The sequence below is a fragment of the Danio rerio genome, chromosome 4 (genome assembly GCF_049306965.1).
Source record: "Danio rerio strain Tuebingen ecotype United States chromosome 4, GRCz12tu, whole genome shotgun sequence".
NCBI lineage: Eukaryota > Metazoa > Chordata > Actinopteri > Cypriniformes > Danionidae > Danio > Danio rerio.
In genome coordinates this window covers 56,500,912-56,522,646 of record NC_133179.1, presented here as the reverse complement: position 1 = coordinate 56,522,646, position 21,735 = coordinate 56,500,912, and the positions used below count along the sequence as shown (strand labels likewise).

The 21,735-nt window shown below is 41.0% G+C and overlaps 2 protein-coding genes and 1 non-coding gene across 5 annotated transcripts in view; all 3 read right to left on the bottom strand.

The window, feature by feature from the left end:
• LOC137491103 (uncharacterized) overlaps window positions 1–21,735 on the bottom strand; it is a 1,183,352-nt gene that overhangs the window by 827,152 nt on the left and 334,465 nt on the right. The gene's annotated exons all lie outside the window — the stretch shown is intronic.
• trnar-ucu (transfer RNA arginine (anticodon UCU)) lies at window positions 9,683–9,771 on the bottom strand. The gene is given in 2 exon segments: window positions 9,683–9,718; window positions 9,735–9,771. It is a non-coding gene; the product is annotated as a tRNA-Arg (tRNA).
• LOC141381840 (uncharacterized) lies at window positions 13,446–20,229 on the bottom strand. 2 transcript variants are annotated; one of them, XM_073948949.1, is made up of 3 exons: window positions 20,179–20,229; window positions 19,488–19,640; window positions 13,446–15,653 (listed from the first exon to the last, which is right to left on the bottom strand). In XM_073948949.1, the coding sequence occupies exons 2-3, from the start codon at window positions 19,570–19,572 to the stop codon at window positions 14,941–14,943; spliced, it is 798 nt and encodes a 265-aa protein (XP_073805050.1). In that variant the 5' UTR covers window positions 19,573–19,640; window positions 20,179–20,229; the 3' UTR covers window positions 13,446–14,940. The 2 variants fall into 2 exon arrangements, with proteins under 2 accessions (XP_073805050.1, XP_073805051.1); XM_073948950.1 differs by having other exon boundaries at window positions 19,488–19,637.

Sequence of the window (21,735 nt, the reverse complement as noted above, 5' to 3'; positions counted from 1 at the left end):
AACGCTGCCAGGTAGGAGTGCCCGAGCTCGGGCAAGGCAGGTGCGTGCTATGACCCTTGTGCAGGCAAGGAACCAGGGGCAAAAGGCATCAAACGTAGCCCCAGGTAGGAGTGCCCGAGCCTGGGCAAGGCAGGTGCGCACTATGACCCTGGTGCAGGCGAAGAACCAGGGCCAAAAGGCATCAAACGCAGCCCCAGGTAGGAGTGCCTAAGCCCGGGCAAGGCAGGTGCGTGCTATGACCCTGGTGCAGGCGAGGAACCAGGGTCCAAAGGCATCAAACGCAGCCCCAGGTAGGAGTGCCCGAGCCCAGGCAAGACAGGTGCGTGCTGTGTGGCCCCTGTAGGGTTACCAGTGGCACCGTTTATGCATATGGCTTAAGCTCCGGCAGGAACTCGTTCTGTCTTTGGAACGGCAGGTGGAAACAATGCGCTTTTCGGTGGAGTTAATGAAACCCAGGCCCCAGCTCACCAAGCCATTGCTGAAATGAGCTTTCCCGGCATGTCCCGCGCCTGGAGATGCATGTGCAATGCTGAGTTTCTCTGACCTGCCGCTCTGTTTTCGGTGAAGGTGAAAAAAACGAGACTTGGAATAATTTTGGCTTTACCGGTTGAACAAACCAGGGGTCAAAGGGCAGGCCAGCAGCCCCAGGAGGCGTGTCCGTACCCGGGCAAGGCAGGTGCGCACGCGTCACAGAGTCAGGAGCCCATTGCTGAGCTGTCAAGCCGCGCACGAGCGCGACCGTTTCCCCTCAGGCTAGCCCGTGCGCGTTCTGGCGCCAAAGCCGGTTGGTTCACCAGCAGCACATCTGTCTTGCCCGTGCTCTATGGGAAAGTCAGTGTCCCCGCTGGCGATCAGGAGTCAAATCTAGAGGGTCTTTGGGGACCGGCGCTTGCTCCCGGAGAGTGGGGGGTCCCTGGGCAGAGCGTGTGACATGGGGCCTTGGAGGCCAGTGGCTCCAGCATTGGTCACCAGCGGCACCATTTATGCATCTGGAGTGAGAAAGTTCCAAAAGAGAAAACGTGCCAGCAGGTGCTCACAGGGGGCGTTGATTAGACCCAGGCCCAAGCCCACCAAGTCTTGTCCGACGAGAGACCACCCTTCCCGGGTTACCTGTCGGGACGTCCCGCGCCTGGAGATATTTGCCCGATGCCAAAATTCTCTGACCTGCCGTCAGGTTTTCAGGGAACGTGAGAAATCCCGGACTTAGTTTCTGACAGTCTTGCTGCTGAACCCCTCTGATACTGAGCGATAGGAGCTCGTGTGACGCCCCAGGGGTTAGGCCCCCACCCCGGCCCCCAAGCACCAATGGGTCAGCCTCTATGGGTGTGGTTGTTTCCTCCCTGTCCAGGGCATGCTTTCAGGGAGGCGTGGGGGTGTCCCTCCGCACACAACTTTCCCCCCTTCCCGCCTCTATCCGTGGGTGAGGACTCAGATGGCCCGTCTGGCTTTGACCCAGAGCATGTCTGCCGCTCAGCCCGCCAGCTCGCCCCCCTGGACACCCCCCTCCCCCTTGAGTCGTAACAAGAGAGGCATTGAACCAAATGGATCTCGTAGGCATCGGTTTCCACCCCGCGGGGGGGTGTCTTTCCCCTTTAAGAGAAAGATCCATGACGCAAAAGTGGACGCCGGCTCCGCCCTCTTTTGAACCGCTGCATGTGGCGTGTGGGTCTCTTTCCCCTTCAGCCTTGGTCTTGCATGGTCATGTCCGAATGTGCGCTGTGCCTCAACGTCTACAGCCGCCTCTCGCCTCACCTTACAGCCAGTCCACAAGTTGACCTACTCGGATGAGAAGGGGCTATTACTCGCGCTTGTCGCGTGGACATGCGGAAGACCCCATGCCCGGCTGTCGCAGAATGCCAGCCCGCCTAGACAGGCACTTGAAGCGGCATGCAGAGTTCTCGGCCTCGGGCTGGATAGAGGCTATGGTAAGAGCCAATTGTCAGAAAGTGGCTCGGAATTTGCAATGGCTGCTGTCCACCCAGCCGGCGGTTCCCGTCATGTCTCAGCTAGCGTCGTCCTCCGAGGAGGAGCGGGACTCGGACGGCCTAGAGGCTAGCTGTCCTTTCGCCAACCCCGGCTGCAGGCGTACTACGAAGCACATACAGGCCCAGCTCACAGACCTCGGCAAGCAAGTGGACAAGATGAGGTCTACCCTGGTCCAATTCACGCACCTCTACCGGGAGTTGAGGAGGGGGGAAGAGAGGAGGAGGAAGAGGAGAACCAGGCCGCCTCCTGCACCATCGACACTAGGCCCCCAGGCGAGGAGCGGCCGGAGGTCCGACGCCCCCCGAGCCTTTGGAAGCCTTGAACCCGCAAGCCTACCCATTCCCGGACCACGTCCTCACACTGAGTTAAGTATTTTTATAGCACTTTGCTGTTGGGCTGGTGGGGTTATGTCGTCATTTCTGCTGACTCTTGGTTGTCCCCTTTCTGCAGACCTGCTTTTGGGGGAATTTGAAGGCTTCCAACTGGGCAGCGAGCCTACCGCCCGCCTACGGAACATTGTCACTTCCAAGCTGGGCAGTATCAAGACTTTGGCAAAAGGCACCGCGGAGCCAGAGTACTTCCTTTTTCTCAATCAGCCAGCCCGAATCCGAGCTTGGCCTGCCCTGCTGGGCCGCACGCGGATGACCGAGCCAATGAGACAGCACTATCTAAAAAACCTAGCCCAGTTTCTAGACTACCTCTCAGAAACCCCGCCGGCCTCCTGCCGCCTCTCCAGCATGGCCCTGGTTCTGATTCGCAGGGAGGTCAGAGCTCTCATTTGCGGCAAACGCCGGCATTTCATCGTGTACAAGGTCAGAACCAAGCAGGCGAAGGAAAGCAGACTAATCTCTAAGGCCAGCCTGGTACGCTGTCCCCAGACCGCTGGAAGGAACATCCCTGCCCTCCTAAGTAAGTGATCTATCCGCCGGTCAGCATTTCCACCTTTTCGTTTCTCCGTTTCTGCTCCAAGGCACCAGCAGCTCTTGGTTAAATCAGCCACGTCAGCCAGCCCCCCCTTCCCCCCCAAATGGAATAAGAGGAGCGGGCTGACGTGGCTGGTTTAACTGGGTTACCAAAAGCGCTGCTGGTGACGATGTGCAGAAATTGGTGTTCTTATTTCCCCTTTGCTTTAGGCCACCAACAGCTTTTGGTTAAACCAGCCCACGTCAGTCTGAAGGGAGGGCAGACTCACGTGGCTGGTTTAGCTGGGTGAACCAAGAGCTGCTGGTGACCCGGAGCAGAATATGATTATTCCCGCCCCCTCCCTTTGCTTTAGGGCTCCAACGGCACTTGTTAAACCATAGTTAAACCATTGGTGGTCTAATTTGTCTAACCTTACTGCCTTCATCAGATAGCCTGGAGTCCAACACAAACACTGTAGTATCAGGTTAACTACTGAGGTAGGAACCTTGTGTAGGTGTTTGTTGAAGGGGGAGCATTAAAGCCGTGGGTTTAATAGACATACTGTGTGGTCCTTCTGATGTGCCTCCTAGAAAGGTTATAGTGTACATATTAACCACTTAACATTGTGTCAGAAGCAAAAACATAATATTAACGGATGTCGAACAAATAAGAGACAACACAGTACGCAGGCTATTTGTTTCTCTCTGCCGTTTACTGAAAGCTCGGGGCTAATGCTAGCGAGCTCACGGACTGCAAAATGAATCAGTTTCAAGTTTCTCCACCAGAGAAGTTTATATTTAAAGCAGAAGACTTGACTAAATGTATTATACGCTTTAACAGATTCCGCATCACATCTGGATTGGAGACGCAAGCGGATAAAAATCAAGTAAATGCACTAATTTATACAATGGGGGAGCAGGCGGTGGATATATTGTTTTCCCTGCACCTCAGCCCAGTGGAAGCGAGTGAGTACGACACAGTTAAGACAAAGTTGGATGCTCACTTTGTAACACGCAGAAATGTGATCTTTGAGAGGGCAAAGTTTAACCTGAGGCAGCAAGAAACGGGCGAGTCGCCCAACAGCTTTCACACAGTGCTGCACTGCCTAGCGGAACAAACCGGGTACGGGGCTTTGCATGACGAAATAGTGAGAGACAGACTTGTGGTGGGTTTGAGAGATAAACGCTTGTCAGAACAGCTAAAACTCAATCCTAAACTGACTTTAGAGAAAGCAATTACCAGAGCTAGACAAAGCGAGCAGGTGAAGAAGCAACAAGAAATGCTAAAAATTAACTTTAAAGCTGATATCTCTAATGCTCAGCTTGACAGCGTGCACACAAGACAGCGAAACAGGGCACACGCTAAACAACTCAAGCCACAATACAAACACACAGAACAAAAACAACAGAAGGAAAGACAGGCACAATGCAGCAGATGTGGTGACTCAAGATGGCATAGCCAACAACAATGTCCAGCCAAAGATGTAATATGCAATAACTGCAGGAAAAAAGGACATTACGCCAGGGTGTAAAAAACCAAAAGAATGTGTGAAATGCATGTAGCTACAGTGATTGAGGACACTGGTGAGAAAGTTGCATTTTTGGGTTCACTATCAGCAGATGCTAATGACAGCCCATGGATGACAGACATGCATGTGGAGAATCTAAATGCACGCTTTAAAATTGACACTGGCGCAGACGTCACCGCTATATCAGAAATGCTGTATAACCAGGGCCAATTCAGTAGGCTGGAGAGGTCAACAAGGGTTCTGCTGGGACCAGGAGGGTCTCGTCTGAATGTGAAGGGCAAGTTCACCGCAACTCCCTGAAAAAAACAGTAAAAGTACTAAGGGAGAAATTTACGTTGTGGAGGGGCTGTGTACACCACTGCTAGGTGGGCTCGCTGCGGTGGCATTGCACTCAATGATAAGTGTGAGTTTTCTAAGAGTAGGATAAAGTTCCTGGGGCAGGTTACAGAGGCATCAGGTGTCAGCACTGATCCTGACAAAGTGAGCGCTGTAAAACCCATGCCAGCGCCAAGTAATGTTAGCTAGGTAAGGCGCTTCCAGGGAATGACAAACCACCTGGGGAAATTCCTGCCTCACTTAGCGGTGAGAACACGACCGCTCAGAGACCTGCTGATGAAGTCCAGTATGTGGGCCTGGGGGCCTCAAGAACAGCAGGACTTCGATAATATCAAAGATAAACTGACGACACCCCCAGGGCTTGCGTTGTATGATCCTTATGCTAAAACACTCATCTCCGCTGACTCTTCCCGTTCCTCTCCAGCTGCAAACAGACACAGAGTGGAAACCTGTGGTGTATACCTGGAGAGCCCTCAGCAGCACTGACCAGCGATACGCCCAGATTGAGAAGGAGACACTAGCATCAACATGGGCCTGTGAGAGGTTCGCAGAGTTCCTTGTTGGGAAGAGTTTTTTCATTGAAACGAACCACAAGCCCCTGATTCCTACTAGGCTCAAAAAGATTAGATGAACTTCCCCCACACATACAGCGCCTGCGCATGCGACTAATGCGGTTTGCCTACACCATATCGCATGTGGCTGGCAAGGACATCGCAACTGCAGATGTGCTGTCCCGAGCTCCTGTCAGTCATACTGCAGAAGGATTGCAGGAGGAGGAAATCAACCTCTCTGTTGACTCTGTGGTAGCGAGCCTCCCAGCTACAGAAAAGAGGCTAAGAGAAATTCAGAGACACCAGGACAATGACTCTACACTCCGTCACTTGAAGAAATTCTGTGTCGAAGGATGGCCAGATAATTTTTCTATTCTATTTCTATTCTAGCCATTTCTGCCATTCAAAGGTGAGCTCACAATCCAAGATGGTCTACTATTGTACGGCAGCAGAATAGTCATCCCAGTGTCACTCAGGGCTGACATCCTGTCCAAGTTGCATGAGGGCCATCTGGGAATAACAAAATGCTGAGAGTGGGCTAAGCATTCTGTATGGTGGCCAGGGCTCAGCAGAGAGCTGACCAACATGATAGAGAAATGTGATGTGTGCAGCCATGAAAGAGTCAATTTCAAAGAAAAGATGATGTCTACTGAATTTCCGTCTAGACCATGGTCTACTGTAGGAGCGGATTTATTCCAGATAACAAACAATACCTAGTCATCGTGGACTATTTCTCCAGATATGTTGAAGTAGCCAAACTGACGTCTACTACATCTGAAGCTGTGATTGATCACATCAAGTCTATCTTCGCTCGTCATGTCAAACATGAAGTGGTCCTCTGAGACAATGGCCCACAGTTTGCATCTGAGATCTTTAGACAGTTCACAAGGGATTGGGGTTTTAGTCATGTGACATCCAGCCCCCATTTCCCACAGAGCAACGGGGAGGCAGAGCGTGCTGTGAGGACAATCAAATGTCTCCTCAAGAAATCCGGCGACCCTTATCTCGCTCTGATGGCATATCGTGCCGCTAACCTGGCGAATAGGTACAGTTCCACTGAACTTCTGATAGGGAGGAAAATAAGAATGACAGTTCCTGTCATTTCGTCCAAGCTCAACCCAGGGTGTGTAGACCTGGATAACCTGGAAAGGACAGAGAGGAGATACAGACAAAAACTGTGACAGTATTATAACCATAGACATAGAGCACGAAACATGCTGCACCTTCAGCCTGGTGATCATGTGTGGGTCAAAGATACAGTGGAAAGAGGCACGGTGGTGTCTACTGCCAGCACACCGAGGTCATACATCATTGAGACACCTGGGGGCACTATACGAAGGAACAGATACCATCTTTCACCGACCCCTGTGGCTCCAGGAGAACCTCCTAACTTAACTGAGCCAGCACCTGAGAGCATAGTTCTTAATGACACACACACTCCTGTCACACCCGGAGCACAGAGTGCAGCCAATCAGCAGTCTCCTGTGTGTGAAAGAAGTTTCCCAGCCCGAATAAGGAATCCTCCTTCTTTCTTTAAAAGACTTTGTTCGCTCCTAGGAATGGAATTCGAGTGAAGGGTTGTCGCCTCCAATTTATGTTGTTGACAGTGTTAACTAAAGCACATGTTCATGGTACTCTTAGCTAAATTGGAAAAAAATAAGAGCCATAAATGCGATTACAGGTGTTACTGATGTTGATTGTCATTTAGTTATGTTAGGAGTTATAACTTAAGTAAAATTAATCGGAAGAGCCTCCTGTTAAAGTTTAGAAACACTCTAAAGGTTATTTCTGTTTCTGCATCTGCACATAGTTTATCCTTTGCTTTGAAAGGGCGATGTAGTATCAGGTAAACTACTGAAGTAGGAACCTTGTGTAGGTTTTTTTGAAGAGGGGAGCATTAAAGCCGTGGGTTCAATAGACATACTTTGTGGTCCTTCTGTTGTGCCTCCTAGAAAGGTTATAGTGTACATATTAATGACTTAACAGACACTAGTGAGGATTTTTTTTTTGGGGTGTACACATTTAAACAGCTTATAGGAAGAGGAGTTTGAGCTCAAACTCCCTCTCATTGGAGCCCAAGTGGCTCTGCAGCGAGCAGTGTCTCAATCTGTTTGCTAACTGTTAACACACATTATTGCATTTAATGACTTTACATTGTTGAGCACTGAGCTATGTTTTAGTGAACTGAACATTGTATCAGTTGATGAAATAAAGTGATTTTCTGTAAGTTTAAGCATTTCTATAAAACTTCAGCATTTGTAACCGAAAAATCCTGGCCACCACACTGCAAGTTGTAGATAGTATATTTACCTACCTTGAAGTTAAAATTAACACTCCCTCAGAGTTAATATGGAAACCACTATAAAAGTGTTAAAAATAACACTTTTGAAAGTGTTAACATTATCAACACCAAGAGAGTGTTAATTAGAGAGTGTTAATTAGCAAACTCTTATTAATATAGATATATAGATTAATAATAATATATATTATTAATCTTATTTATAATAATTAATAATATTATATAGATATAAAATATCTGTTAAATTTCTAAAAAAAAAATTCTGTGAATATGGAAGTTTTTTAGAACTGTATAAATGTACAGTCATTAAATGCAATAATGTTTTCATGTGTGATTGCAACTAGAAAACAGATTTTGACTGCATTAGTAACTACAGTTACCTTTAAAAAAAAAAAGATGCAGCATAACATCAAACACTCTCAGTTCATCTTGGACTTGAACACAGACGCTACTGTCCTTCACAATGGTGACACAAAAACCGTTTAGCTATTTTTCTTTTTCCTTTTTTGATTTTACGAAAAAAATACCGGCAGCTGTGGTTGCCAGTAATTTACTGTTTTAAACATTTAAAATTCATAAATTCAGTTTACAGAATATTTTTGTTAAAAACAAATTCCACAGTCTGTTATTTTTATATTTTTTTATTAACTACCTTGGAGTTAAAATGAACACTCTCTCAGTGTTTATATGGGAACCACTATAAAAGTGTTAAAAAAACACTTTTGAAAGTGTTAAATTTTTTAACACTCAGAGAGTGTTAATTAGCAAACTCTTATTGTGTAAAATATCTGTAAAATGTATGTTAAAATACTGGCAGCAGTGGTTGCCAGTAATCTGATGTTTTCAACATTTTACATTGGTAAATTCAGTTTCCAGAATATTTCTGTTAAAAATACATTCCACAGTTTGTATTTTTCATCGAACACATTTAACTCCTTCAAACCCAGAGCAAAATCCTCACTAGTGTTGTCACTACAGAGGGTTGAACAATCAGAGAGTGATGAAGTTAATGAGACAATTAAGTGTCTAATTAAAGAAGGATTGAGAATTATTGATGAACAACTGTCAACAGCAGAATCACTGAAGGAAAGAAAAACACAAACTACAGCCAAAACCAAAGATAAATTCAACTGAGAAAATAAACAGTAAATAAAATAATAATGGAAAAAAATTAAACAAATTACAAAATAAAAAAAAATCTTTAAAACAACTCATCACATTAAACAACTCATCATGGAGCTTCACTTATTACTGATCTTTGACTTTATTTTAAAAAAAACCAATACACAACAAAAACCAGCATGTCAGGATGCAGAAAATGTTGACAAGATGGATGTGGTCTTTTAGAGTCTGGATGATCATGTCTCAAACCTGAGCGGTAACCTGGCCTCTGTTCAAAATCAAAGCAAAAAATGCGTGAATTTATTTTTATTTAATCTATCCTTAATCATGTGTTAAGTGTTTTTTGGAACCTCCAGTTTCATTACATCCAAACCCAGAGTCAGCTCGGAAAATGGAAATCAGGACAAACATATGCTATCGGCCATTGAAAGAGTTTCAGATCAGAAAGCCACTCTCCCATAAACTGAGGGAAAGGTGCAGTTTGGATTTGAACCTAGCACCTGCTGTTCCCAAGACAGGTGCTCTGGCCAACTTAGTCTTAACACTAAAAGAAAAAACCTCTGGATACGATACTTCCAAACGCAGTTTCATCTAAGACAGTGGGAGCAGGGGAAGCAAAATTTACTATGCTTTCTACTCAGTTACTTTGCACATGCATAAAGAGGCTCTTGTACAACAAATCCAAAAGGCTTGATCTCAGCAAGAGGTGGCAGTTACTTTTCCCCAAAACCACAGGTTGCCTTCGAGTCATTCCTCAAGCCCACTAGGCCCTACACTGTTTTCTAATCTCCCTTATTTAAAACACCTCAATTAAGTCATCGGCTTTGTTTTAGAGTACCCCTAGTATCTGAGCCTGCACTGCGATATGAAAGAAAGAAGCAAAACGGGATGGACAGATGCCTAAAATCTTGGAAACGCACCACACCTTAAGTCAGTGAAGAAAAAGAACCAAGCTTGCGACTCTGGTGGGACTCGAACCCACAACCTTTGAATGGCTCAGCTCACAGCCTAGAAGTCCAATGCGCTATCCATTGCGCCACAGAGCCTGAGTGCTCTGCTGCTACTAGCACTGTTGCACAGAAAGCACTTTTTAGTACTCTCTGGCCCATAAAAGAACAGCTAACTGCAGACAAAGCACTGCTGGGATTCGAACCCAGGATCTCCTGTTTACTAGACAGGCACTTTGACAAACTAAGCCACAGCGCCAAACAACCTTGACAGAGGCTAATTGTTTAATTCGAAAAAAGAAAAAAAAAATAACAACGGTAGCACTGCATGTGTGAATGTCAGGACTTGAAATACTAAAGTCCAATGCGCTACTTGCACGCCTACTTCCGCGTTCTTTTCAATAGGGCTCACTCAGTTCCGCTTTAGCAATCGCTATGTTCTACACCCGCTGTCTCCAGGACCTCCCACGGATTAACGTTATCGATGTGCATCGCATTTGCAGAACTATAACAGCTCCATCCAGCAAGCTGGAAAAAGGCTTTAAATTATACGCAGCCTCGTATATACACGGTTACGAAGGTAAGCAACATTTAATGTTAATCAATTTCATTGCTAACGTTAATTGTTGGCTAACTGTAAACAAACAGGAATGCATTAATTGTTTTCATCATGTGTTTGTGTTATTGTTATCAGTTTCAAATAAAGACAGGGTGTCAGGGGAAGTCTGCGTTAGAGCCTTGTGCTACAGATCAATGAGGAAAAATGAGGCACCACACAATTTAATAGTATGCTAGTGACATAGGGTTCACCGTTCTCCAAACCAGTTCAGGTGTTTTAGAGGTGAAGTTGTTTTTATATTCACACATTCGTTCATTTAGAAGTATCTATATTGTTTACCATTTTACTTTGAATATTCGATCGGAATTAGCATGCAAGTGTGACTTGAAAACAACATTAACACTGTTTATTTGACTGTGAACAATGGTGTACTTTGATATTTGTTTCTAATATGATTTAGCTATTTAGAGCTTGCAAATAATACTTTTATAAAATTATATTATTAAGGGGAAAATTCAAATGTGCAAATATAAAACCAATTTTACCACTATTCAGGTGTTCAAGTGTGTTCAAGTGTTCAAATGCCTTCATTTGTGTTCCGAATTGTTCATGTGTGTTCCAATGTTTTCATTTTCTTGAAGTATTACAAATAACAAGTAGGTTTTGCAGAAGAATCAGAATGTTGTCAGTCTGAATTTGGCTTCCATATTTAAGAAACCTAAATGGTTTTAGTATGTAAGTATTACATAAACCCAGAGCAGCCAAAGTGTTATCTGCACCTACAAAGCCACCTTGGTTATTGTTCTACTAAAATTAACATGCTTCTAACTTGTATTTTATTGGCAAGAAGTACAATTAATAATTATGTATATATATATACATTTTTTTTAGGTTGGACTCAAGGATGCTTCACCTGTGGTGCTCACACACAGCAAGTGTTCATGTGTGGCAGGCACTGCTTTGTGCAATCATACTTTTGCCTTGCTGTTTCAAACTGCTCATTATTCCCAGCTTAATTTATCTGTTGTACCCCCTGTGCTTAGCTGCACTGAAAGAGAACAATCCTGGCATAAACCACGAACAATGGTAATTTAACCTTAGAAATGTAGGCTTATTTGTTAGACAGTATAATCACAATATGTGACATTGTTTGTGAAGTTTACACTAAAATCTCAATGTAATTTTGAGATTAGGAGCTTTAAAGTTTAGTTTCAACCATTTATTTGACCATGATTTCAATATTTGACATGACCTTATTCTGTTCATATTAAAGATATCATGGTTAAATTTTCTAAGAATGTTGTTTATGTTATGCAGGTTAATTTGATGTAGAAACTGAATTCTTTTAAAAGTACATTTAACATTTGTAGTTTAACATTTGTTATATGATTATTTACATTTGTTTGTCAGGGTGTGAAACCAGGCCCGATCAATGCCATGGTCATCACAAAGGCGTTCTGCACAAGGTGGAGTGAGGTGAAGTTCAACAACCACATTTTTTTTCAATGGTACAGAGATGCTGAGAACAAAGATATTTTGTTACATTTCATTGCAAGGCTTTATGCTGTTAAAGCATTTAAAATAATACATATAAAATAAAATAAAAATAAAAAAACTGAAATAGTAATTAAAGCAATGAGACCTGGCCTCTGTTCAAGATCAAAGCAAAAAATGTGTGAATTTATTTTATTTAATCTATTCTTAATCATGTGTAAATTGTTTTTTGGAACCTCCAGTTTCATTACATCCAAACCCAGAGTCAGCTCGGAAAATGGAAATCAGGACAAACATATGCTATCGGCCATTGAAAGAGTTTCAGATCAGAAAGCCACTCTCCCATAAACTGAGGGAAAGGTGCAGTTTGGATTTGAACCTAGCACCTGCTGTTCCCAAGACAGGTGCTCTGGCCAACTTAGTCTTAACACTAAAAGAAAAAACCTCTGGATACGATACTTCCAAACGCAGTTTCATCTAAGACAGTGGGGGGGGAAGCTAAATTTACTATGCTTTCTACTCAGTTACTTTGCACATGCATAAAGAGGCTCTTGTACGACAAATCCAAAAGGCTTGATCTCAACAATAGGTGGCAGTTACTTTTCCCCAAAACCACAGGTTGCCTTCGAGTCATTCCTCAAGCCCACTAGGCCCTACACCGTTTTCTAATCTCCCTTATTTAAAACAGCTCAATTAAGTCATCGGTTATTATTGTAGAGTACCCCTAGTATCTGAACCTGCAATGCGCAATGAAAGAAAGAAGCAAAACAGGATGGACAGATGCCTAAAATGTTAGTGTTACATATTGAGTAACATTATTTTTGACAATGCTAGTTTGTATTGTTCCTGTGTGTGTTTTCTCCATTATCTATCTCTTTCTCTCTCTCCACATGAGCGGAGATCAGGTGCAGCTGTGAGAGGGGCGGCGCCAGCTATAAAGCCACGCCATTGACGCTCCTCATCGAGTTCTCTTCCTATTTCCCCTCGCTATTGTGTGTGTGTCTGAGCAGTTCGTTCTGAGTTCTCTGTGCGGCAGTGATCTGTCTGAAACCTTTTTTTTAAAGTAATCTGGTGAGATACTCTGTTAAATACGGTAATAGGAAGGTAACCTGCAGTAGCGGTGGCTGATTGTTTAATGCCTTTCTCCAACCCTGTTTCAAAGTCATCTGGTGAGATACTTAAATACGGTACTAGGACGGTATCATGTGTTAGCTGTGGCTAATATTTACCTTAAGGCTAAATGATCAAAGGGAAGGCCCATTTCTTTTGTCCAGTTTTCTCCTGTTTTGTGGCTAGTTATGGAGGTTAGAATTGTATGCTTAATTTATGGAACTTTATTTTTTGGTATGGGTAAGAGGTTTAATATTAGGTAGCGTACCTTGTTTTGTTTGTTGTTTTGGCCTTTTTGTTCCCTAATTCTGATTTTGACCTTTTTGTTTAATTAATCTGATACCCCTTTTTGACAACTTGGCCTGTGTGTGTGTGTGCTTGGGGAGCAGGAACGGGGACTCCAGGTGACCACTTTTTATAGCGGTCATCCTTAAATTTATGTGCGTAGCGGGGTGCATCCGCTACGTAACAGTATCTTACCAATCTTGTTAATAATATTTACGTGATCAACGATAATAACATAACACAGTACTGAGTTAACTTTTAGCAAGGTAACAAGATCTACAGCTCGAGGCAATGACTTAGAAGCACATAAACAAGAACACAGTTCTTACAAAATGAGAACAAAGATTTATTGAGCTACACTACGATACATGAAACTAACTACGTAATAAGCAGACAACAAACAAACTCGCGCACACACAGAGGCAGTTCAGAGGATGTACAATGAGTTGACAACCATCCCAAATTAATTCTAATACTTTTAACAAGATCTAAGAATAACACCTGAGAAACCACAAAAGCAGAGATATGGCTTATCTTTAACTGTTTACGATCAATCTGCACCAGATCAGCAAGAGACAACGTTTGTTTGTTACTTGCACTTTTGCTGAAGATGAATCTCCCTCGCCAGCTGGCCTTGGGGAAACACAGTGCTCCTGATTGGATGGTGGCTTCTGTGACGTCCTTGGAATTCCCTCGCTCGTGGGTGGGTAGTTCTGGGTTACTGAGGTGACGGACTGCTGAAAGTCGGTTTGCGGAAGTTCGTGCCGTTTCAAAGCGGTTTTCGTGCGGTTTGAAACCGTTCGTGCGGTTTCAAAGCGGTTTCTTTGTTGCAGGGTGTCTTTAAGTGACCTGGTCTGATCCATCCCTATGGCACTGTCTGCCAATGAGCAATTGCCATGAAGGGCGGGGCCACACCTCGTGCCGACGTAGAAAGGGTCAATCATTAACACACTGCATGTAGATTTCACGGGGAAGAACTCTTGCAAGATTGAAACTATCTTACATCAAATGTTACAAGACGAATACTGTTTGTACTACTAGTTTTTCATTTACACTAACAGATTGCAAATGTCACTAGCTTTCATTCAAGACCAGATCTCATACATTTCAGACACATACAGATCAATTTAATCTGCTTTAAGGGTTAAAACAACACATTAATTAACCTGGTTGGTTGAAATAACCACAGCATATGAGGAACATTATGGTGTATTATTCAAAGATACATCTGCCTTAGTTCTAACATTTTAAGAGATTTACTTTCATTTGTATGCATTAATGTTTCTAGAGATCTCTTCGTCTCTACGAAATTGTGCATCTGACAGGATGCACAATTTCAATGTCATTCAAAAGTCTTGTGAGGCGGTTCCTGCTGAAAATCCCGTAAAGCCCCTTTGTTTAGTTTAAATCATTTACTAATTTTGCTGAAGGGTACCTGGAACATCTGCAGCCAGAGAATTGGTCAGAATAACCCAAAATCAATTGGTGCTTTGTTATCGTGATGGTTTAAGCCCTTAAGCCAGTTCAATGACTGAGACAATTTGCAGATGCCCAAGATTTCAGATTCAACTCGTGTTGACCACTGCAATATGCCCATGAGTTCCTTCAATGTGTTTATTAAGGTGTGATGATTTGCTGAAACTCTCCCCACACTGAGTGCATGTGAATGGTTTCTCTCTAGTGTGGATCCTCATATGGTGATTAAGGTTTGTTGAGCAGTAAAAACTCTTCCCACACTGAGTGCATGCGTATGGTTTCTCTCCAGTGTGGATCATCATGTGTAGATTAAGGTTGGATAATTGGCTGAAACTCTTCCCACACTAAGTGCATGTGAATGGTTTCTCTCCAGTGTGGCTCCTCGTGTGGTTATCAAAGTTTGTTGAGCAGTTAAAACTCTTCCCACACTGAGTGCACGCGTATGGTTTCTCTCCAGTGTGTATCCTCATGTGTTGATTAAGGTGTGATGATTGGTTGAAACTCTTCGCACACTGAGTGCATGTGAATGGTTTCTTTCCAGTGTGAATCATCATGTGATAATTAAGGTGAGATGATTGGTTGAAACTCTTCCCACACTGAGTGCATGCGTATGGTTTTTCTCCAGTGTGGATCCTCATGTGTTGATTAAGGTGTGATGAGCAGTTAAAACTTTTCCCACAATGAGTGCATGTGAAGGGTTTCTCTCCAGTGTGGATCATCATGTGTAGATTAAGGTGTGATGATTGCTTGAAACTCTTCGCACACTGAGTGCATGCGAATGGTTTCTTTCCAGTGTGGATCATCATGTGATAATTAAGGTGAGATAATTGGTTGAAACTCTTCCCACACTGAGTGCATGTGAATGGTTTCTCTCCGGTGTGGATCATTATGTGAATCTTAAGTTTGCTTTTGGTTGCGAAACTCTTTCCACACTGAGTGCAGGTGAAACGATTCTTGTCTCTCCTTTTTAAAACACCATCAGTCTGTAAATGAGTTTTTTCCACAATTTTGACATGATGGTCCTCCTCTTTACTCGCCTCATTCTGTTCAACTAGGTCTGAAATAAATAAATAAATAAAACATTAGTTTTCATTAAGTCTTAAAAACTCTCATCAAAAGCTAAAAAGTGAAAAGACACTGGAAACATTGACTACACACACTGTAATTTTGATGCACATTGAATGTCAAATGAATCAGATCATATTTTGTTTGGTTCATTAACGTGTACACATTTAGGCAGATTCAATTCAATTCATCTTTATTTATCTAGTGCTTTTACAATGTAAATTGTGTCAAAGCCGCTTAACATAGAAGTTATAGTAAATTTAAACAGTGTCAGTCCAGTTTTCAGAGTTTTTCATAAAAGTCATTTTGGTCATATTGATAAGACACAGATTTCTACGATTTGTAAAGTGGACAGGGAATACTTCTTTGTTGTGTGCCTGACTGGTAAATGTATCAGAAAAAAAGTTCTGGGGTAAGAGCTGAATATTTGCCTGTGTGGAAATATAAATTTCTATCATCTAATTCCAAATGAACAATAATCTACGTATAACTAAAAAGTTATATTCTTTGGTTTTTAATTATATGATTTCATTAACATCCCAGCTTGGAGGGACATTTAATCTTAATCTTTCTGACTACAGGCTAAGCCAGTGATGCAAACGCTTTAAACGACTCTGTCTTTGTCTTCAGGTGTTGCTTTTATGCTACAGAAACCCTATGTTGATTAACTTGTGTGGTCAGTAGCTGGGCCGTTTTTTAACACCTATGCCATGCTGACTCCAACTCTTAATTTGCATGCTTTGTTTAGCCATGTCCCGTCCTCCTAAGAACACAATATAGACAAGAAATCTTTGTCTTAAATTAGACTTGTGTGAGACTTGTGAGAGACTTGTGAAAGAACTTGCAGACTGCGGACCTCTAGTAGGCTCTTGCAGACACACGGACATCTTAAAGACGCTGTATGACTGCAGATTAACCAACACGTCTTAATAAAGGAATTCTGCTTGTTTCGAGTCTCCTGGACTGGGTTCTCTCTTCTTTTCACTCATTTATTTTTTTACAACACCTGGCAGATATGAGACATACCTGTAGAGCATCTGCATAAAGGCTGGAATGTGCACCTTTCCTTTTGTTTGCTGTTGGGTCATTTTCATCCATTCTGGGGTGATTTTGAGGTTTAATTTGGCCAAAACGTTCTCAGTGTTTCAGCAAATGGACTGATATTTGGGGACATCTTATTTTGACATATTCTGGAAAAATGCTCCATTGGCCTCTATTATAAATTTTTTTATAGTGCACATAAAATACAATAAATAATAACAACAACAACAACAACAACATGGAAATCACTCAAATAAGCATATAAATGAGAGTAATAAATTCATCAAGACACAATGAAGTCCCCATCAATGGGAAAATGCTTTGCATTTTTTTTAAAAACCTCAATACACTCTGGGCAAATTTACTCCCTTTTCGTTATATTCATGGCTGTTTTTTCTCCATTGACCTCTATTATAAGAACATTTTTTTTTATTGCAAAGCCATGACAGCACATATTCATGAATTTATGATTGTTGGTGTTCTTTGTGACGACATTGTTTAATTGGTCCCCCCATGTGACGGCAAAAAGGAAATGGGTGAGAGAATAAAGGAGGAGGAGAGTTAAAGAAGGCAGCATTATGTGGTGGGTAGAAGAAAGAGAAGTTGACTGTACTGTTGCGGTGTGGGGAAAGGAGTAGAGAAGTCGGGTCGAGATGAGCAGTGTAAACTTAACGACTGGCTGTGAGAAACAAAAAGCGGAAGTATGTATTGAAGCAACAGAGCAAAGACCGCTGTCTTGTTACTGAAGTGCACGTGACGTCTGTGAATGACTAAACCACTAAAGACTTCAGTGCAGTGTGTCCTGAACAAAATCAACTTACCGATTTATCTTTCTCGCTGGCATGGAGTCAGCTGCCAACTCACCTGCTGGGTTCACCAACAACCTCAACCTTCACATCCACATTCGCCATTCCCCACTCATTTCCCTTGACCCCTCCGCTCCATGGGTAAGAAGCAAAAGTTTTTGTTTTCTTTGCCCAAATTCTCATTTTGTTTCTCTTGTTTTGTTTTCTCCCTGTACTATTGTTATCATTATTATTTTCCCCGTTTTCAAATCTGACAAATCTGCTGGCCTGAAATCATTTGCATTTTTTTCTTTCATTTGAGTTATAAGTGCTGAGGGTTCTGCGTTTCATTGTTATATTGTTTGTTTTGTTGTTGATACTGCTGTTTGTGTGTGAAAAGTATTTTTTATTAATATTATTGACTAATACACACTTTATTTAGACAATTACAGCAATTATCTGAGTTTTTTTCTGGTTCTCATTGTTTGTTATTTTATTTATTTATTTATTTTTTATTATTTGTAACTGGTGGTGAGAGCTAGTCGTGGTATATTTTGTTTGAAATGTATTTTGACATATTTTGTCTGGCGCCCAAGATTAACTACTTAAAAGCAAGTGACAAACATATTTGTTTAATATTTGTTTATTATATTTTTTTTGGGGGGGGGGGGGGGGGGGGGGTGGAATCACCATTCCCACATCACCATTACATTTCCCTGTTGGAAAGAGATTTGTGATTTTTAAAATTGATTATCAGTTTCAGTGCAAAAAAGTTTCTGCCTTATGGAGTATAGTGTGTGTGTGTGTGAGTGTGTGTGTGAGTGTGAGAGAGAGAGAAAGAGAGAGAAGCTAGATTTATTGACCTTATTCTAAAATGCGGAAGTGCGTCTGTTTTCGCGATTGTTTTAGAACTTCCGATTCAGTCGCCTAAGGTAGAAATGACTAGGAATAATAAACGGCAGAAAATGGTCAAACTACTTGCTCAACAAGCAAATGTTTGCATGACTATACAGACCAAGTAGAATAATATAATAAGGAAATATCAGTTTGCAACATCAAACAGCAAAAATAGCAGTTTTTAATGTCTAAAAATGAATGTAAGTGAAAGACCGGAAGTCTCGTGCCAAAAAGATTCAAATGGTTGCGCCCGCTCGTCGGCGAAGAATAAGGTGAATACTCTAGTGAAGTTTTAGTGCACTTTATTGACGCATTTCATTAAAACAGTTTGCATAGAGAGAACAGAGAGAATTCTAGACATCTAATTGTTGTTGTTCTGAGATTGTATGTAGAGCGCTCTACAAACTTGTTGTGAGTGTTGAAGCTGGCCTCTGCTGATGAAACTGCAAACTATCTACAGTAAACTTTCTTTTAATTGAATCTCTGACTCCTGCTCTTCTTCATCTGATAGTCTGGTCATTTTTGGGTTAAAACTGTTGGTCCCCCTACAAAGTGTATTAATGCATGAACACTATAAAATGCTGTTTTACTCCACCGAACTCCATATAAAAGACAGAAACTTATTTGAACAGGCCCATCTAAAGGATGAATGCAGCCAACTGATGATCAACAGTAAAAATGACACATTTGACCTCTTCCCAACAAGGAAAACAGCAACAATCTAGGTGTCAATTATTTGGTGTCATGGCTTTGCGGTAAAAAAATATGGTTATAATGGAAGTCAATGGGTCAAAAACAGCCAAGAACATAATGAAAGGGTATATAGATTGCGAGATTAATCGTATTATCATCACGATAACGATATTTTTGGCCCATGATCATGAAAATGGGAGACTAATAATACATAAAAGAATGACAAAAGACATGAGAACAAGTAACAAATGAAACTCATTCCCCGTCTTTCAATGAGTGCTTATGTGCATTTAGGAGAACTAGGCAGCACACTCAGGGCTGCAAGATGGATTAATTTAGTATTCTTCTTATTAAAATATATCTGAATGAGGATTAAATGACTGAGTTGGTCTTTGAGAATGAAAACTAACCTGTTTGTTCCTGTGGATCTTCCTGTTTGACTGTAATTGTTTCTTCAATCTTCACATCTTCACTCTCCTCTTTAATAAACGCCATCTTTATAACAGTGTGGAGATCAGTCGCTTCAGCAGGAGTTTTTCTCTGTGTTTGGACACTTTATCCTGCTTAAAATAAATAAAACAATGAACAGAAACAAAATAACTTCTCTTCAACACTTGCTTCAACAGTTTCTTTGTATGAAAGAAATTAACAAAAAGAAATAAGGCAAGTCAGAGCAAGAAACAAAAGCCACAAATGACCTGATTAAAACTAGTCCTCCATTTCTTATAGTGATGTATACTTAGAATGGAATGACATTATACTATTTAATAAAGTAAACCTTCATTAAAACACTTATTACATGCTGTTACATCCCTGTAACTTTATTTGAGTATGTTTTTAATTGTTGTTTGTTTTATTTACTTTATTGTCTGCTTACAGCAACGTGTAGCATTTTTTGCCCAAGACAAATTTTCTCTTGGGGACAAAAAGTTTATCCTATCTTTATTCAAACAATAGACCTCATTACTGTGAGTTAAATAGTACTACGTTGTATAAAGGGTTAAAATAATATTGTCAACAGCAGGTACATAATTTAGCACTGAATAAAAAAACAAACTTTAATCAATCGCTTTATATAAGTGTAAACGCTTTAAAACAAACCTTTCTCCAGTTGAACCGCAGCGCGGGAGCGGCGCAGGCTTATGACGTCACAATCCACGCCAAAATAAAAGACCTTTTAACCTTTTTTTTTTTTTTTGGCACTTAAGTTACTTTTAGTCATGACTTAATATTTATAGTTTTTCTCTGCGTTTTGACTTTTTATCCTGTTAAAAATTAACAAAGCAATAAAAATGTCCTGTTTAAAATAAATAAAACTTTAAACAGAAACAAAATAACTCCTCTTCCAACAGTTTATTTATATGAGAGTAATTAACAAAAATAAATCCAGTAAGTGCGAGCAAGAAACAACAGCCACAACTGAGCTGATTAAAATTAGTACTGCATTTTTTATATATAGTAATGTATACTTAGATTGAAGTGAAATTATTTTATTAAAAAAAAACCTTCATTAAGACTCTTAATACACTCACGTTGTTCCATAGTCCTCTTTACTTTGAGTAAAATAGTATTACGTTGTATAAAGGGTTAAAATAATATTGTCAACAGCAGGAACATCATTTAGTATTGAATGAAAAACCTGAAACTTTAATCAAACGCTTTATATCTGTGTAAAAGCTTTTAAACAAACCTTTCTCCAGTTGATTCACTTTTTTTGTCATAAGAAAAAATATCTAAAATAACATACAAATACAAATAATACTATTAGACAGAAAGGAAAAAAATATTAATATAATTAAAGTATTAATAATAATAGTAATAATAAAATTACTAAATGAAACAAAAAAAATGAAACAAATTAATGAAATTACAATGACACTTAAACAAATCACCATAAGGAAAGCAACTAAAATCTACTAAAGCAACTAAAAACGAGAATCTTCTTTAAATACATCTGCATAATATTTCAGGAATCATTCAGGAAACATTTTTTTTATTGTTAATAAGATGAAGTGATGTTAGGAGAGTGTTAAATTCTATTCTAAAATGAGCAAATGATGAGTAATTTTTTGTGAATTTCTGTTTGTGAATGAAAAATTTGCCATATAAGATTAAAAAAAATGTATGATGTGTTCCAGGGATTTAGCTTTTGGGTTATTATAATAAAAGTAATGTCTTTTAGATTAAAGCAATTCACAGCATTGGCAAAAGTAGATATATGAAAATTTAGGAGTGACCAAAATTGCTTGAATATTGGACAATCAAAAAACATATGTACAAGTGTCTCCTCTGCTTGTTTGCAGAATGAACAGGAGCTGTCGATGTCAAAAAATTTGGAAATACTAGAATTTTACAGGGTAGATTTTCTGTACAATTTTAAAGTGTATTTCTTTTGCCTAGTTGGAAATGCAATATTTCCCAGGTAAAAGCCAAGTTCTATTCTATATCCTCAACCAAAGACCTCCAGTAACACTTTCCTCTAAAATAAATTTTTCTTTTAAATTAAAAATTTGACACACAAAGCTATTGTTTCATTTCTTATCTAACAGACTAACATCTTCTAAAAGCAAAGGAGAATGAATATTCACTGAGCTCCTCGAGTTAAATCTACATTAACACAATTTTGTTTAACTTATATAATATATATAATATATATAA

Bases quoted from the DNA above. Each gene is read 5' to 3' on its own strand.
- LOC141381840 (XM_073948949.1), bottom strand. From the start codon at position 19,572: ATGGCGTTTATTAAAGAGGAGAGTGAAGATGTGAAGATTGAAGAAACA. The intron at 15,654-19,487 runs GTTAGTTTTCAT...TATTTATTTCAG, and splicing joins AGATCCACAGGAACAAACAG to ACCTAGTTGAACAGAATGAG.